The 19,187-nt window shown below is 40.5% G+C and overlaps 1 protein-coding gene across 1 annotated transcript in view; it reads left to right on the top strand.

The window, feature by feature from the left end:
* Positions 1 to 10,580: 10,580 nt before the first annotated feature.
* arhgef40 (Rho guanine nucleotide exchange factor (GEF) 40) overlaps positions 10,581 to 19,187 on the top strand; it is a 39,906-nt gene continuing 31,299 nt past the window's right edge. The window contains exon 1 of the mRNA XM_085760257.1: positions 10,581 to 10,840. Within this exon, the coding sequence (XP_085616383.1) occupies positions 10,838 to 10,840 (3 nt within the window). The 5' untranslated portion in view covers positions 10,581 to 10,837. The remainder of the gene's footprint in view (positions 10,841 to 19,187) is intronic.

Genomic DNA, 19,187 nt, shown 5'->3' with positions numbered 1-19,187 from the left:
AGCTCCACACAGGCCTGGCACAATACTACAGTATTTTGAGTCGTGTATACACAGTCTGAAAGACCTCATCATTCCTTACTGTCCAACCAGAGCACTCCGCTCCCAGAACGCAGGTCTGTTAGTGACTCCCAGTATCTCTAAAACAGACTGGGAGGTAGAGCCTTCAGTTACCGGGCTCCTTTACTGTGGAACCAGCTCTCTCCATGGGTCAAAGAGGCAGACACTCTAACTACATTTAAGTCTAGACTTAAGACCTTCCTTTATGACAGGGCTTTTAGTTAGGGCTGGTTCAGGTAGCTCTGAACCATTTTATAGCTACACAGCTATATAGGCTTAGACTGCTGGGGGACATCATCACGTTACATGAAGCCCTCTCCTCTCCTCTCTTTTTGTGTTGTCATTTGGCCTTGGTCTTACACCCTCTCTGTGTTTTCCACAGATTTCTCTAGAGCTCCACCAGCAGCGCCTGCTTTCCTCTGCCCCTACACCAACCAGCCTGCCCATCAGTACTCCTGCTCTCCTGTGGATGGAGTGTCACTCACCTCAGATGCTTTTGAAGGAGCTTCAACATGTCTGCTTTCTGAGTCCCAAACTGTACCTACTAAGAATGGCTTTCACAGCGAAACACAGCCTGCTTTCTAGTGCAAAGGATAGTACTAAGACACAGACATGCTGGGTGCTAGGTTTTTACAAATGTTGAACAATTAATAAATTAATTTGGAATGTATATTACCTCCAGAACCTCCATTGGCTCACAACTCCTTATCACATTCAGTTCAAAGTCCTTCTCCTCACCTTCAAAGCCCTCCAGAACCAGGCCCCATCCTACCTCACTGACCTTGTTGGACCATCACACCCCTCCCACTGCCTCCGCTCCTCCTCCCAGTACCAAGCACAAAACCTGGGGTTACAAAGCCTTCTCCATCGCTGCCCCCTCCCTTTTGAACTCTCTCCCCCAATACATCCGTGACTGTACAGACTGAAATGCTCTCAAATATTTGCTCAAAACCCACTTTTTCAAACTTGCTTTTAATCCCCAAGTGTAATAAGCTTCTGTGTTTCATTGTTCATGTGTTGATCATCTTTGTTGTACTTATTTCATGTATTCTTTTATCTTGTTTGTTTTACTATGTAAAGGCGACTAAATAAATAGAATGTATTATTATTTTTATTAATCAGTGATTGACACAGTGCTTCAGACAAGAAGGTCATGAGGTCAACATAAACAATCATAGGGTCACACTACCCATCTACTTCAGAGTTGGCACAACAATGCTGTTTGTCAAGTGCAGAAGCATCATTAGAGACTCCTCTGACCTTTTGAACAGCCTCTCCCAACTCCCTCCATCTGATCAGAGATATTGCAGTTGGAGACGCAGTACTGTAAGACTCAAGTCACAGTATGTAAAGTGTCTGATGACAATAAAGAGAACCTTGACTTTAACCATAACACATCCAAACTTAATTCTTCTGTAGCAAAAGAGTTCCAGACACACACCACACAGTTGACAGCATGACAAGATATCTGATACAGTATGTGTGGACAATTGTAAAAAAAAAAAAAAAAGAAGAAGTAAGAAATCCAATGCATTTTGAGTGTACAGCAATATGAACAAAGGCTCCCGCACACTGTCTTCACTGGCATAGGTTTATTAAACAATATTTCGGTCCTGAGACCATCAGGTTCACAAGAACGGTCTCAGGACCGAAATATTGTTTAATAAACCTATACCAGTGAAGACAGTGTGCGGGAGCCTTTGTTCATGTTTCTCGACCACACAGGTCTTCTCCGACGCACCTGTCCCGGTGTGCACGAGTTTCAGCTCAGCTTTGAGTGTACAGCAATAAAGTTAAACTTAAGTTGTAAGTTGTAGTAGGGTGCATTGATTCATTTTCATATGTAAACACTGCATTTTAATTTACTGGATGATGATAAGAGAAGATATGGTTATTCTTTGTCCAGTGCCCAGATGAAACATGCACAGTAGCTCATACGGGTCATAAAAATCAAAGTCATCATAAATCATTGTGGTATTTTTGTTGTTTGTATTCATCAGTGACGGTGTACACAACATGGCCTAATTCTGTCAGTAAAACAATGCAACAGTTCTCGAAGATGAGATCATTTTACTTCCAATCCAATCCAATTTTATTTATATAGCACGATTTAAACAAACACAAGGGTTTCCAAAGTGCTGCACAGCAAGATAAAATATAATAGGTAACACAACAGAAGCACTGGAGACATTAATGCTAAATGTCTCCAATAATTGGAGGGTGCTATAAAATATCCACTAACCTAAAGAAATGGTGTGTTGTAGGATGGGTACATACTGCTATGAATCATGGGTGGTAATTAAATGAAATAAATTGATGTATAAATGTATTACAATAAGTGACAAGATGCTAAGAAATTTGAATAAGTCTGTTATACAGCCTCTCCAGTGCAGGTCAGTGAGGTTAGGACTGAGCAAAGTTTCATTAAAAAAAAAAAAAAAAAAACCCGTCAGTACAGTGCAGTTAACAAACACATCAGAGTCAGGTTCTGAGTTCCATTTAATTCATGAACACAATGCATCAAAACAATAGAAAGTAACTCATTTCCAAAAACAAGAAGAAGAAGAAAAAAAGAAAGATTCAGAAAGTTCCCCTGATGACTTACATCGCTTCTGACAGCCAGGAGGGGTGTGATGGTCCAACAAGGTCAGTGAGGTAGGATGGGGCCTGGTTCTGGAGGGCTTTGAAGGTGAGGAGAAGGACTTTGAACTGAATGTGATAAGGAGTTGTGAGCCAATGGAGGTTCTGGAGGTAATATACATTCCAAATTAATTTATTAATTGTTCAACATTTGTAAAAACCTAGCACCCAGCATGTCTGTGTCTTAGTACTATCCTTTGCACTAGAAAGCAGGCTGTGTTTCGCTGTGAAAGCCATTCTTAGTAGGTACAGTTTGGGACTCAGAAAGCAGACATGTTGAAGCTCCTTCAAAAGCATCTGAGGTGAGTGACACTCCATCCACAGGAGAGCAGGAGTACTGATGGGCAGGCTGGTTGGTGTAGGGGCAGAGGAAAGCAGGCGCTGCTGGTGGAGCTCTAGAGAAATCTGTGGAAAACACAGAGAGGGTGTAAGACCAAGGCCAAATGACAACACAAAAAGAGAGGAGAGGAGAGGGCTTCATGTAACGTGATGATGTCCCCCAGCAGTCTAAGCCTATATAGCTGTGTAGCTATAAAATGGTTCAGAGCTACCTGAACCAGCCCTAACTAAAAGCCCTGTCATAAAGGAAGGTCTTAAGTCTAGACTTAAATGTAGTTAGAGTGTCTGCCTCTTTGACCCATGGAGAGAGCTGGTTCCACAGTAAAGGAGCCCGGTAACTGAAGGCTCTACCTCCCAGTCTGTTTTAGAGATACTGGAAGTCACTAACAGACCTGCGTTCTGGGAGCAGAGTGCTCTGGTTGGACAGTAAGGAATGATGTCTTTCAGACTGTGTATACAAGACTCAAAATACTGTAGTATTGTGCCAGGCCTGTGTGGAGCTGGCGTGGCGCTATAACGCTGCCACACAAATGCACCACATCAAAGAAGAAGACAAAAAGCTTCCCCACTGAATTCAAACTTTAAACATTATAAATCGATGAAATGATGACAGGGAGTCGTGTCCGTGGAAATGTGATGATCAAAATGCCCTAAATGTGTCTAAATGATGGAGTCTACTCACTGGTAACTCTCAACTTACCAGCTCTGGCTGTTTCAAGCTGATCCTGGTGCTGTCATAGGATGAGTTCATGCATCAGCTCACGGTGGACCCACATCTGCCAAATAGAGACACACATGACATTTCATATTTCATTTAGACGTAGTTTAGACTGCTCTGTAGTCTGCGTGGACAAACATGATGCTGGTAATAAATTACACATTTGTGAACACAACTAGCGTTTAATAAATAAAAAACCCGTATTTATTCACTTCTACCATAAATGAGGACATTTCTCACAGACTTAGAGAAGAAAATATTCAAATGAGCTGAAGAGCTGAAGAGCTGATAATAATAAAAGACGTAACGTTACGTTAGCATCCAACAGCTGTTTATTAGCTACAACCGCTAGCTAGTTTACCTGTAAACAATTAGCATTGCTAGCGTTGATTATCTTCTGGAGCTAACCGTTAGCTACAGGTCAACAATTTAAACACTGGCTGGAGAAGTTAGGTCGAAAAAATTAAAAACAACATAACGTGTGACCTACTTAATGAGTGAAGCAGTGATGAAGTCATCAACCACAACAGAGTTTGACTCACTCACCTCACGTCGTTGACAGCATCTCAGTGCGATCCGGTGCCCTTATTGTGAAAATCCCCAGGGATCCTGACAGTTGTGTGGGGGAAGTAGCCGAAATATCGCTTTATATCATTTATGAAATGGTAATCGTTTAGGCGATTTGTTGTGAGTTTGTATTTAATTCGTTTCGGGTTTTTATTTTATTTTAAATTGTCCGGCGCTGTAGCCAACATGCTTCAAAACCATGTTCAAAACGCGGAGCTTTTATTTTGAAGGCTGGTTCCGGCTCTCGACTTCCTTTTTCAATTTTCATTGTACAAGTTGGAGAAAGGAACAAGCGGGCACTTCGGTGCGCTGAATTGCGTTGTACGTCTTACGTCAATGAAATAGGAAATACCCCTAAAAACGACATTTCTCATGGTTCGAAGTGAACAACGCAATTGAATTATACTTCGTACACGGACCGTCCATTCTGTATTACACTCGTTGTGAAACATAAAATAGATGAGGAGGAAGAAAACACTTTATTTTTCAGAGGTTGAAGACATCTGATCATTGACAGGTTGTCTTTCAACACTGTTTCATTTATCACTTCCCGAGTACACAAACTTCTCTGGGTTTCAAATTTCCATTGCATGAATTCCTGTGAACCCAGTCTTTGTCCTCAACCATTTCAGATGAACATTATCGCACATTATTAAAATAGAAGCCGTGACCGCTGTCCAACAATAAACAACCCCCTATTATGAAGTACTATTTTAAAAAACAAAAACAAACCTAACTGACAAAACACAATGACTTTCTGGTGACTAATGCACGTCACACAGATCCCACCTTCACTGGAATCAAGTGAGAGAAACACAGGTGTGGCTTTGCATGATTGAAAATATGACTGCTATTTTTTTTTGATAGATAGAGATAGAGAATACTTTATTCATCCCTAGCAGGGAAATTCAAGTTAGTCCAGTAGCTCACACAACAATGACAAAAAAGATGAACACAAAAAACATTTTAACAAGTGTTCATTTAAAGGGAGTGAAAGCTGCAACCAGTGTTTTCTAACAAAATAGAGATGACATGCAGTGGTTCTTTGATTCATCAAGTCAAATACTGACCACAAACTGAACACATTGAAAGTGCTACTCATGGAATATCGAGGTGCACATTAATTCAACATCACCTTTTGTGTGGTATATTAATCTTACAGTAATATTAACTACCTTCTCATCATGTGTCTTTTCTCAGCAACTGAATGTGAACAATGTGAGGGGTAGGGTCAATGGGACAACAATCCAGTGCACATTTTCTGCTACTGTACAAGCCCCAGAAACTAGAACAACAAATTTTGCACTCGCCATCATCACTGGAACTTTCAGCAGCAGTAAGTCATAGTATAAACATTCACACCGCAGTTTTTTCACAGAGAATGTATCAATATTTTATCAAGGGATAAAAACTCATCAGCCATTTTTCTGTCTTGTGCTTGTTCTTACAGCATCTGGTGCTCTGGGAACCCCAGTCGTCCAGTTGAGGACTGCTGTTGTAGATCTGACAAATTCTACCCAAACTGTCACCAATGAACTTGCCACTGGCACCACCACCGCTGCCCCCACTACTGCTCATGGCATCACATTCCAGCAATCAATGACCCAGGGTACGTGTAATAGAAAAGATGTTTTTTGGCTGGACCACCACAGTGGGGGATAGCCCATTGTGGAGTGCAAATGTCGCTGACTGACTGAAAGATCAAGCTACACCAGTAGCCAGCAACAGAAATAGGACAGATGAAAACGGCTCTAGTGGGAAATGAGCTGAATTAAAATACTGTATGTGAACACAGATGATGGGAGAAAAGCAAATGGATTACAAACTTTGTTGACCTCAGACACTGTCCAGACAGATGTTGGTCTAGTCTTTATTTGGAAGTTCATACAGTATGTATTAATTGTTTTTCTGTTCTCCTATCTCCCCCTACAGTTCTGCTGATCACTGTGGGTGTGCTGAGCCTGGCCATGCTATGAGAGAAATGAGTCAAGACAAGAAAATCACATCTTTTCTATCCACGTGTGTGCTATTCAATACCAGCATCTCACGACACTGGCTATACATAGTTTATCCCAGATTATTAAGATCACTCTAATTTTTGTATCAACTCACTGGAGATGAATGCAGAGGATGTTACAGTACCGGGATGCAGGATCACTCTTCTACTACACTCTTCATGTCTGTTAAAAACTGATGAACAATTTTTAAGATTTTAACTGAATGTTTCTTTTATAAGAGTAGGACTGCTGGGTTTCTGTCCTATTCATTATTTAATTGCATGTTAAGTATCATTAAAATTGAACTTGTTAGTTAGAACTGTATAATTAAACACCCAAATCAAGTTAACAAGTGGCTTTTAACAACAGGCGTCATGCTTTATACAAATTTGGAGTTTGGGGTCTGATTACCTGATAGGCACACATCACTACTGTCAAAAGCAGTAAAAGAAAAATGTTCTGACTTTGTAACTTGATAACAGATGAAGCCATAAAATTATTTTGTTACGTTTCTTACGACAACCAACCAGCACAAGCAAAAGAACAATGTCACTCATTATGAATAATATGTTTATGTTTTGTCCATGAGGCCAACAGGAAATTTGATAAAAATGTTTTCACCTCCTCCCAGTGAGTGGCAATGCCCTGCTCTGTTATGTCACAGCTCTGTTATGTCTGTTATGCTTCTAGCCTTTGAGGAGCACAGCGAACCTGGCTGGGATTGTGCACTGGCCAGGATTGACACTATTTTTTTGGAGATGTTGTATGCATGATCAGGTGGTAGCCTACAAGTCCAGTATATCATTCAAGCACAACTTAACATATAAAATATTGCATTTCTGTTGTGATACTATAGGTTTATCTTCTAATTACTCTCATATACACAGGCTCACAAGTGATTTAAACTTAAAATATACTCAAGACTTAACCACACTAGTTTCTTCGTCTTGATTTTGACTCGTCTTAAAATGTATACATTCTAATTCATATTTTTTTTTATTCCTGCAATGCAAAAGTATGGACCTGTGGTACTTTATGTATCCCTCAATATTATATGTTCTTCATTTGGTAATTTCATATGAAATACATACATAGGTTCACTGTTTAAAGACTTCATTAGCTTGCTCTGTAATGTGCGAAATGGCCCTGAACCTGAAGATGTGAAATGCACAACTGAACAATAATCAGCAGCAATGTTCACTTCATAAAAGTAATCAGGTTAGCAGTTAAACAGCAAGTGTGATACATTTACACATTAAGTTTGTAATTGCCTGACTAACCTTGAATCAGTCTCTTATAGGCCCTGTAAGTTAAGGTGTTTAGGTTAACTGAGTACAGCCTCTTAGAAATAATCAAACAGAGCAATTAATCATTATGAAAATAAACACACTATTATCACACCAGCTAGGTGTGAAAATAATGAACCCATGGAGTAGTACTTTCAGTGCATCACAGTCCAGGGTATTATTGTAATCACAATACTGTAAACTGAAGTAAGAATGCGTTACAAGTGGACACACACAGACACAGGGCTGGTTGGGAATGTTGTCAGTCTTTGTTGTCTCCATCTTGCCAGGTAACTTTTCCAGGTGTGTAGCTAATGGCTTTATCAAATCATGCAATAGTCAAATCCAGTTTCTCAGATATAATATAATAATATAATATAATAAGATATAATATTTGCCTTTTTCCTTTAGAAAAAAAAATCATTTATTATCTAAATTCACTTACAACTTCACGAGGAAGTTATCTGCTAGTGGAATACCTCAGTTTTCCTCTGTTTTTTAATATCACACAATAAACACAGGGAGGCACTGTTGTACTGTTGCATGAGATGTGATCTGAACTGACTCCATTTCTTCACTTAGAGCCTTCTGCACACAAACCATAAAGGTTAAATTTAGCAATGCTATAGCAACCAATGTTGCACCATTATGGGGCAATAAAGCTATAAAAGAAAATGTGAGTCATTGCAACAGAAAACTGAAAAGTGGCTTAAAGTGTCATCAACATTCACTGCAAGTATAGTTAATGCCATTAATGCACGGCATTGCTAGCAGTGTAAATATTTTTTTTAATATATACTGTATTATATTAGATAGACGGATAAGAAATAAATGGATAATATTCCTTAAGAAGTGACTCACATCCCATTCTCCCCCTCCAAAAAAGATTCCATAACTACATCCTATACTTAATTCACATTCTGCATCGTGTAAATGAGTGATTCCCAACTAAGGAACACATTGCAGGGGGGTACATTGATACATTTATTAATTTATTTCCAAGATATTACTGGTCATTTTATAAGCTAGTTACTAAAATGGTACGAGCACGCCCCAGACGACAATAACCTGTGGCACAACTCTGTGAAGACACGTGCCAAGGCCATGCCAAAAAACAAAACAGTAAAACTGTCATGGCCCTGAGCCTGCCGCCATTAGTGGCTCGGTTTTCTGTTGTTTTGGACTCTTGTTTTCTTCAGTTGCTGTTTTATTTTGTAGTTCTGTTCTTGTGCATTTGGTTCAGTGTTACTTCCTGTGTTTTCCCTCCTCACTCTCCTTGCACACCTGTCCTGTGTTTCACCTCGTCAGCCCTGCCCTGCTCCTTGTGCGTCTCCACCAATCAGGTTTCTTTGCCCTCCTGTGTCCTCACCTGTTGCTTGTTACTTTGATTAGTTCTGTTGTATTTAGGCTTGTGTGTCTTTCAGTTCCTTGTCGGATTATTGTTTGTGTCGGGTGTTCTGTTCTGTTCTGTTAGTGATTAAACTTAAAGTCCTGTTATAAGAGTTACCAATGTTATAAAGGTTAAATATAACAACAACATTATTAATTATTTATTTTATTTGGAAGGCAGATGGAATCCTATTTATTTTCATGTTTAATCTGAATTCAGAGGAACAAAAATTTAAAAAACAAAAAACAAATTCATTTTAAAACCAGTTGTGTTTCATATGTGACCACTTTTGGAGACTGATCAATATGTAGGACAAATAGTCTCAGGGGGTACACAAGACAAAAAAGGTTGGGAACCACTGATGTAAATCATACTGTACATTCTCAGACATTTTCTGTCTTAGATAAGAACACTGGCAGTTAACATAAGAGGATTCTTATATGGACCCATCGAGCCTGGAGGACATATTTTCAGGGAGACACTCCACACAACATTCAGGTTATTTGTCATGGAGAGTGGGTAAAACTTAGCAAATGAAACTGAAAACAGAGGCTTAATTTTTCATTTGAATCTTGTTGGGCTTCCTGAGGTCTAACCAAACAACTCTGATGATGTAATCAGAGTAATCCTGGGTTTTGGATGGTACCACATGTGTGTAAAAACTGGGGTGAAAGACACAGATGCACCGGGTTGGATCTATTTACCTCAGAAGGCGGAGGTGGGAATGATGTAACACTGTAAAATAAATTTAGAGGTTGTTATTGTTAGAGATATCAGTTTGTAACAGTGTGTTAGGCTGTGTTACCACAACTTTCACTTCCATTGATGTTAAGGAGCAGGCATCTTGGATTGTAAGGTCAGATTGTGTAAATTCTTGTGATTTACCAAGTTAGAAATCTGATTTTAGGAGGCACTTGAGTGGAATTATTAAACTGGAAACTTGGAAATTTCATCTTTCCAGATCGAAATGAAATGTGCTCAGGTGGCATTGTGGGAAATGTAGGATCCAGAGTTTTTGGAGGTTGACTTTGGAGACTAAAAGTGGGAATATACCACTGCTGCTTCAACACTCACCTTTTTAATAAGCCATTTGCAGATCTTTCAATGTTGAGGAAGTGTAGTTCTAAATCTAAACCATGGGTGGCCATAGGGCAATTAAAGTGATCCAGGATAAAGCACACCTTTGAGGCTGCTAATTTGTGAATGCAGTTTAGCATGCATTTGTATGGTTTGTATGCCATTAAAAGAAATTCTTGAAACATGTATGTTGAAACGCTGAGTATTTTTGCAGATTGTCCTGACCCCTTTCATCTAAATGAGTTAAATTATAAAAGTCTTAATGATCTCCCACTGAGAATAAAGAACATGTAATTTCACCAACAGCCCTACAATAAAACATCAGAGATTTCTTCGCAATTAGGCCAGGGTGGGGCGACGGCGCTTCATTGTCTATTCATTTAAGTTACTCTTGGGGGAAAAATGGAAAGTTTGAGTGCAGAGAGGGACTGTAGTGCTCTTGTTAGGTGAGAGGAGGAGAGGGGAGGAGAGGGGGGTGGGAGTGCGTGGGACCGCCGGATAAGGGAGGGAAAAAAGCTTGGACATTCCCAGGCTGGGAAACATAGCGGAGAGTGAGGAGAAGGGAAAGAGAGGGGGACTGTTTGTACCCGCTGATAGCCCAGAAAAAGAGCTGTCTGAACGGGGGGAAAAGTAGCTAACACAGAGAGGAGGTCATGGAGGCTGCTCGGCTCTGAGAGAGGAGAGAAAGTTTTTTAGCGGAGAATGCCGAGAGGAAGCGAAGTCAGGAAAGGAGCCGAGGACTATGTAGGAATTCCTGACTGAAGTCATGGTAAGTCCCCACTTTATTTGGCACTGGTAAAAACAACAACAACAACGGAATATAGAAAACGCTTAAAGTTACTGAACTTTGCAAATAAGGAAGAGACACTGTAACTGTTCAGACTTCAACCATGTGACATGAAACGTTTCCAAACTTACTTAGCACATCAAAAATGGCTGTGCACTGAAGTTATTCTTTTTCCATGCCATATAATTGGCTGATATCATTTAGCTTGTTCTGTTTTTGACTTTTTTTCTGTCTTAATTTTACTCTATAAGATTTGCACAGGGATCCTGTGACATCTTACTTTCTCAAGAGCTTCAAAAAGTCAAAGCATCATTTTTTAAAATGCATTTTTGCTTTAATCATTCGATTCTCATTAAGGCATGCATTTGATTTGAGCAGATCTTAAGTCAGCAGTTACAACTATGGGTTTATGGCTTACAAAGTTGACAAATCCCATTGGCAGCAAATTATAATGACATGATTTAAGTTGTGTGACGTTAGTGATGTTTGTGGTTGATATGTAGAGAGGAGATCAGCAGCTAAAGAGCTCTCTGTTACATCTCCTGGGAGTTTGTTTACCATCCCCACCCACTTATGGTCTGATCAGTGACACACAGAGGCAGGGAGACTGGCAGATGGCAAACACATGCACACATGTAAGAACTAAGAATATAAATTAAATGAAGAAAGGAACAACAAAGAAAGATTTAGGTTATAGTCCCATTCCTGCGAGTTGGGCAGGGTGGAGCAGTTTGGCAGAGAAAAAGAAGAGAGAAATGGAGAGCTGGAGTGGGAAAGAGCGGAATAAAAGAGGAGGGTAGGGTTACTTTTTATTTTAGGAGACTTGGACGGCAGCAACAGTGGTTTTGGTGATGCCGCATTTTCCACATTGGACCTGGGAGAAAAGGGAAGAAAAAAAGAGAAAGAAAGGCAGGAACAAGGGATGGCATGAACTTCAGGGAAGGAAGAACATGTGCAGTATAGTTTCGTCTTCCTCAGTTCCCAACAGTTGAATGTTTGGGAACTGAAAAGAGTAACAGATGTACAAAAAAGAGCACATGTAGTCACAGCAAAGTCACAAGTGCAAAGAAACAGAGCTTTTTCCATAACACCAGGCTCACAAAAGTGTATGTAACACTTAATAACAGAGCCATGTAAGTTGTACAAGCCAACTAACAACCATCCAAACAACATGTTTGTGTGCATATGCATTTGCTAAGAGACAAATAAAACTGCTAACACATGCACTTAGGTGTTAAAATGCATTAGCAAACAGTTATGCACACACTCAGAGTCCTACAGTCACACACACACAACAGTGCTCCATAGTGGCAGAGTGTATTTCCATCTCCCTCTGCCTGGCATGCTGTGTTTTTGAAACTCTAATGGGATGTAGCTACCAGGCCCTGACAAAAAAAGGGACTGATGAAAGTTGGAGTAGCCTACTGTTTGTTTTTAACTGCTTGGACTACGAAGTGGGTGGAGATAACAGCACTAGAACAATCCAGACATGGAGCAGTGATGCTGTCAATCACAGAATCTATCCTACATGGAGTTTCCTGTGATTGTCAGGACTCCCTGGCATACAGTGCAAGCAGACCAAGGATGGCAGGTTTTTAAAGGAGACATACTGTGCCCCCTTTCCACAAATTAAAATAGTTCCCATGTGTATTAAAGACATATCTGTGACATACTTTGGTCAAAATTCCCCAAGGATCAAACATCACAGCACTGTTTTCATTCTCTCAAAACAGCCCTGTTCAGAACGGCTGGTTTCAGTGCCTGCCCCTTTAAATGCAAACGAACCACTGCTTGCCCCGCCCCTTCTACCGGTCCCAGGTAGGGGTGAGATTATGCAAATTCGAATATTAGTTACATCACTGGAAGACAACTGAGGGAACAGCTCGTAAAACCACGTGAATTTCAACATAGGGAGCCTGCATATTACAGATTTTTTGTCAATTCTCACATTTGGGGGGCCGGAAGGCAAGACAAACACCTAAATATCTGTTAAAGATCCTTCAAAAGTGATATTTCCATAATATGTCCTCTTTAATGTGGTGTTATGTCGCCCACTGCTGTTTCATTGGTACCTTTTCAATGCATCCGAGGAATTGTTTTTGTTTTAGTTTGCTTTTCATCATCATTTTCTTTATCTTGTTTTGACCTCCAGGATTTTGCTATCTGCTGTGGTATGAAAGGTGACACTCGTAGCGACTACTCAATAGTGAGCTCCTTGGTATCCGTCAGAGCATTTTAACTTCTTTCAGTTGATTGTATTGGTAAGTTAGCCAATGTTAGCATCGTAGCTCTTTATCTGCCTAGAAACATTATGAGCATGAAACTTCAATCTATAAAAGAATAGCTTGCATCTGCTAGCCAGATAAACGGCTCCAAATGAATGCTAATGTTGCTTTGTGTCTTCTGGATGTTCACAACACCAGTTTTATAAGGTGATAAGTGTCGTATAATTGTGTGGTTGCAGCTTGGTGTAGCCAAAAACAAAAGACAGAGAGGAAATCAATTTGAACGAATTTAAAGGATAGTAATTGTGGTTTATTGCATCATGGTCTCGGACATTGTTCCCAACGTTTAAGATGGCATGATCATAAAATGTGGACAAATACTTTCACACAGGTTCTAGGCGTGCAAGCTCAACTTGGCTAAAATTGTCAGGGAAACCGAACACTAAAATTATGACGGTGGGAGTTTAAAAACAAGTTCCTAAAACTTTGATCGATTGTTTTTTTTTTCTGTACGCTCATGTGATGAGACACCTATCTAGAAGCTAACATTTGGTCTAGCCGACACAAAGTTGATTATTTTAGGAAATGTCAACCTAGGAAAGCCAAAAACAGCAAAGGTCTTCGCATCAAACATCAAAATCCATAAACCGAGTTCCTAAAATTTTGATCTGTCTTACCTACTTGGGTGTTTACGGCTATTTTGTATTAGGCCTACGCCGCCTACACCGTTTTACTTCCAAACTCAGGATTTTTACTACTCCTCTATGTTGTTGGCAGCCAGTGTTGGGTTGCCCAAAATGTTAAGTTAAGATTCCTTTATTTGTCCCACAGTGGGGAAATTTATGGGCGTACGTATGTACGAAGGCTGATGAGATTGGACGACAAAGCTTGCAAGCTATAGTCCACCGAACATACACAAAGAAAAAGAATACCAAAAAATACCTTATTTGCAAATGGGAACATTATTTGTGCTAATTTGTGTAATTTCCCAGTGTCACAGTTCACATAGAGCCAATAGACAATTTATAGGCTAGCTGCTGCTGTGAAATTTGCCTCAGGGACTGTATGAACTGAACTTGCATTCAGTGACAGACTGTAGCACTTTATAGTCTAAAACAATCGCAGTGAACTGTTTGACCCACTGTAGGTCTAGGTTACATTATACAGGGAGATTTAGAAAAGGAAATCAGTCACAGGCCTCTCCCCTTGCTTCCTCTTCATCCTCCTTTTCTCCCTTTGTCTGTCTGCCTCTTTTTTTCTCTCCCTCTGTCTCTTCTCCTCTCCTTCTGCATCTTTCACATGTTTTCACCCTAATCATGCCATCTCCTATCACTCCCTCCCTTCTCCGCACTCGTTTCTGCTCTATCGCTCTTCCTTTCTTTCTCTGTCCGTCATGTACTGTAGGGGGTTCTACATCTGGTTTCTATCATGGTTACTGCTGCTCTTGTTTCCCATCGATCTCTCCCTCTGGTCAGCCTCCTCCTCCTCCTCCTTTTCTTTTTCCCTCTTTTTGTCTGAACCCCTCTGTCTCTATAGGGTATAGGGTTGTCTGGCTTTCTGTCAGTCTGTCTCCGTCTCAATCTGTTTCCTCAATCACTCAGAACTCAACCAGATGACAGTTTTGATGCTGTATATCTGAGATGACCTTTATTTTACTTTTGCTCTATCCTCCAGCTCTTTCCCACACCTCTCCTTCATACCTTTCTGTTTTTCCTCCCTGTGTCAGGCATCTGTTCGGTGGTCAACCACTGCCTCTCACTGGAGAGAAAGACAGGAAGTATGACACAAGAATGACACCCCCCCTCCGTCTCTGTACTGTGTCCATTTTCTGACACAAACATGAGGATGCCCTCTCATGCTCCACTGTACTGAACTTCCTCACTGACGCACCGTGAACACACACACCCTCTCACACACACATACAAACACAGACTTTTCTGGTGACTCAACAACCTTGGGCTGTAACGTCGGACAGAGTGAGTAAGATGCCACCCATTGGTTGTTTTGAAGACAGGACGTTTGTGTTTGCCGTTGCTCTTGCTGCTCTTGTAATTATACTTAACCAGAAAACCAGAACCATAACGTCGTCTGTGAATTAGTAGGCAGGAGCTAAAAGAGACACAACCGTTTGTTATGGCGTTATGGTGTTTTGTAACATTCTATGGTTTGACAAAAAAATATTCTGTTGATAGTTTTTTCTTGCTAAATCCTTTCTCTTTGGAAGAAGTTTATAAGTTACCATCACACGATTTTTGAATTTTGAATATTTGTTGACAGTTACACAATTGTCCTGTATAAATCATGCATCTGCACATTTTCATTGTCATAGGAAAAAAAAGTCTTGTTTTCAACTTTTGAACAAAGCATCTCTAGCTAATCTAATGGATTTTTAATGGCTCAAGAATTTAATTGTATTATGACATGGTTCAATTTTCTCAGAGTCAAAGAAACATATAATCCCATGCACATTCAGACACATTTAAAATTAAAGAAGTTTGGTATGTTTACTCAGTCACTGTGCTCAAGTACAGTTTTTAGACATATTTGAGTATTTCTTTGTAACTCGTATTTTCTTTCTCCTCCACGACAGCATTACCATTCAAATATTGTACAGATTTAGATCATTAATTCAAGAAAATGGTGTGTTATAATAGTTTAAAATGGATCTTTATTGATTGATTCCCAGTGCAAATAATGACAACATTTAAGCTGCAACACTTTGCAGATATACATGTAAGTGATGCACATCACACATCATTTTTTTTCACAACTAGGATTAAGCAGATTCGATCAACAATGTATTGAAAGACTGAACAGTACTTTCCCACAATGATTGCAGTTTCACAATATTTTTTAAAGAACAAGTCTATTAATGGATTAATTAAATAGAAGTAGCCTAGTCACATGCACCTCTTGGTTGAAGGCTATTCTTAGTCTGTCTAAAATAAACAGTTGTGTTTCCTGTCGAGCTCTTAACTCAGATCTGTTCCTCATCATCTTCCTAATTTGGTTTTATGTAGTGATAATGTGTGTACAGCTACTTCAGCTACGACAATCCAATCGAGATAGTGCCAGTAGCGTTTGCTGGAAGCCTCTAGTCCAGAGGCTTTACATTGCACTTTTTTTGTGTCTGAAGCAACTTGTGGTACCTGCGTGCATTAGCACCAAGTTTCAGAATGAAGAGTAATAGAATTACACCTATAGTTCCTTAAAGAGGAGCCTCCAGGTTTGACATGAGAGGCTCCATTTGTCTCAGAGTCTGTAAAGAAATCCAATTTACAAATTTCATTAGGGCCGTTTTGTTTCATGTGTAGGCTATGCATCAGCCTGTGATCATGAAGGACTAATTGCTTCGATGCACTGGAACCATAAGCTACAGGTTAGAGACAGGAGCAGGAGTATGTGAATCATTTTGACCCTTAACCGGCACATATGGCATCACTGCGTTGCTAAAAACATTCAGTCGGTTTTACTGGAAAATAAATAATGTTCACATTTTTACAGGGGATTTTGTGGTTTGGTGGAAAAGCAGCATCACTCTTCTCTCTCTCTCTCTCTCTCTCTCTAACCATCATTCCCAGTGTGTTCAAGTGATCGCACTTCCAGACTGAAATTCCTTTCTTTGGATGTTAGCAGTGGTGTATCCTGTTGGAGGTTGTGTGTTCACAGGCATGCAAACACAACACAAGAGAGATTCAATGTTGAGTAAAAATGAGGAGGAGGAAGGGGGGAGCTGGTGCCATACAATTGTGCATGACACATCCAAGCTAAATATTGTTGCAGGCTAGCTAGCCTGTCACTGAGTTTAGCTACAGTGAGGTTTAGCTATAGCCGGCTGGTTTGCAGAGTGCGCTCTCCAAACCTGAGAGGCCTGTTTGTACCAACACTTGAGTAATGAAGCTCTATGAGTGGCGCATTGTTCACTGTGCTGTGGCTGCCTCTCTGGCTGCATAATATTTCATCCAAAGGGTTAAGAGTTGTTCCCATTCAGACTGTTGGAGGCGTGGACGCTAACCCAGCACACACTGTGTATTATGTGGTTTCATCAAGGACCCCTAAACTGACACATATTTGACCATGGATCCGCCATTGGGCAGAATTTTCAAACAAACACCAGAAATACACAAATATTTGTTCTGAGACTGAATAACATCACTTTTTTTAGTCAATGTATGTTCAAATTACTGCCAATGGCATTAAATTTCAAGAAATTTTGGAGAAATTTCGGGGGGGAAAATGTGGTCACAATCAAATTCTGAGAAAAAGTTGGGGAGCCCCTTGAACTGCCTCAAGGACCCCTAAGGGTCCCCGGACCCCACTTTGAGAACCACTGTTATATCCAGTATACTGGCATTTACAGTCAATCTAATGACCACATCAGAAAGCGTCCACTGTCAGGTGAGTGGACACTTTCCCATCTCCACTTTAACTTCATGTCGTGTTGAAGTAACTCAAGTCCTGTGGGATGCTTTTTTTTTCTCCGAAAAAAAGGCCTCTACTCCAGGAGGAAGTTCCTGCTGGCTCACATTGCTACCCCCTGAACCCCCACCCGCCCCCTCCACCCTGCTGAGCTTTTACTAGACTCAATATGTTCAGTCAGTGAGCCAGAGGGCTGCTTTACGACCACTACACCTATTACAACATGCTCCCTGACAGACTGCTGTTTACCATCGTCTACGACACCTCCCCTTCTATAAATGATGTATGCGTCGTCCTCCTAACACAGACTTCATTAGAACTTATTTAACTATGTTATAGTTAAAACAGTGAAGAGGATGTGGCACATATGTTAAAGTATTTATTCTGCAAGTTTAATATGGTACGATAGTAGAGGGTTAGCCTGCTGTAACTCTTTGTGTTATTTTCTTGTCGCATGTGCTTTTCAGGAAACCTCTCTCAGTTTATCAGAGCTTAATTTAAATGTAGGAAAATATTATTTAATCTAGTTGTGTCAATCAAGTTTTATTTTTTGCACCATTGCTTTTTTTCTGCCTTGTTTCAACTTAATGAGTTTTAAAGTGCAAAATTACCTGGAAACTTGTATGTGCCAACCATAGAGTTTATGTGCCAACCAAGAGGCCCAGCTTCAGGTCGTTTTAATACAAATGGTGGGCTGGGTGGGTTATTTCCTTTGGGATAGGTGCTTTATGTGTGGATACTCTGTGACTTAGTGGCCATGTTTTGCTGAAAGCCAACGTGACCTTTGAGCTGCATTCAGCAGCATTCGTGGAAGCGTCGTCGTTTGTGTATCAGTCCCGTCCAAAAATCTTCTGTTACTACGGAAAATTAAAGCTGCGTGAATTTGAGCCCGTTGCCACTTTGCTAAAGGGCTGAGGTCACGGTTGAAAAATCCGCTCTGCAGCCAAACGAGCTGGTAGGAAACATAACTGAACATCTCCTGTGCACGACCAGGTCTCCAGATCTGACGCGACTCTTCCGCACTGTACTGCTTTGCCTTCAACCGTCTCCTCATTAGTTTTCTGTCCCCTTGTGATCGGCCTCTTTTTCTCTGTTCCACCCTGCAACCACTAGCTCTCTTGTGCAAATAAATTTCCATTTTTCTCCACCTTATTTTTTTCTTTTTTTTCCCCCGGACATGCACCAAGAAACAAGCCCTGACATTTGTTTGAGCCTGATTTGTTGAATTTTGTTTGGTCAGAGCATTTCACACCAAGTTACGTAAGTTGTTAGTCACAGGAAAACTTCAGTTGGTCTCAGATGCTTTCTTGTTGTTGATACTCATTCTGTCCTCCTCTGTGGCTAACCCCCGACCCCGCTCTATACACAAAAGCAAAACCCAAAAAATAACTTTCAAACACTGCTGGACCTGGGTCATCTTCCATAATAAAAAAACCCTGCAATACCACCACCAGCTCATTCCCTCCTGGCTCCCTCTCTCGCTCGCCGCTCTTCTCTTTTTCCGTACACTCTGTTCTCCCGTTCTGGTTTTTCTCCCATGGCTTTCTATCCATCCCCTCGGTTATTGTAGTTAGTCAGCACAATATGCCGTCTGTTGAAGAGAATCCCGGCGTAATTGTTGTCAGATGACATTCAGAGAGTCGGATGGAGGTGATATAAAGAAGGTTGGCTTAGAAAAAAAAATA

This window comes from Trachurus japonicus, chromosome 18 (assembly GCF_045865225.1).
Source record: "Trachurus japonicus isolate A0001 chromosome 18, Traja_1.0".
Lineage (NCBI taxonomy): Eukaryota > Metazoa > Chordata > Actinopteri > Carangiformes > Carangidae > Trachurus > Trachurus japonicus.
The sequence above is the reverse complement of the archived record's forward strand: the minus strand, read 5'-3'. Positions and strand labels throughout refer to the sequence as shown.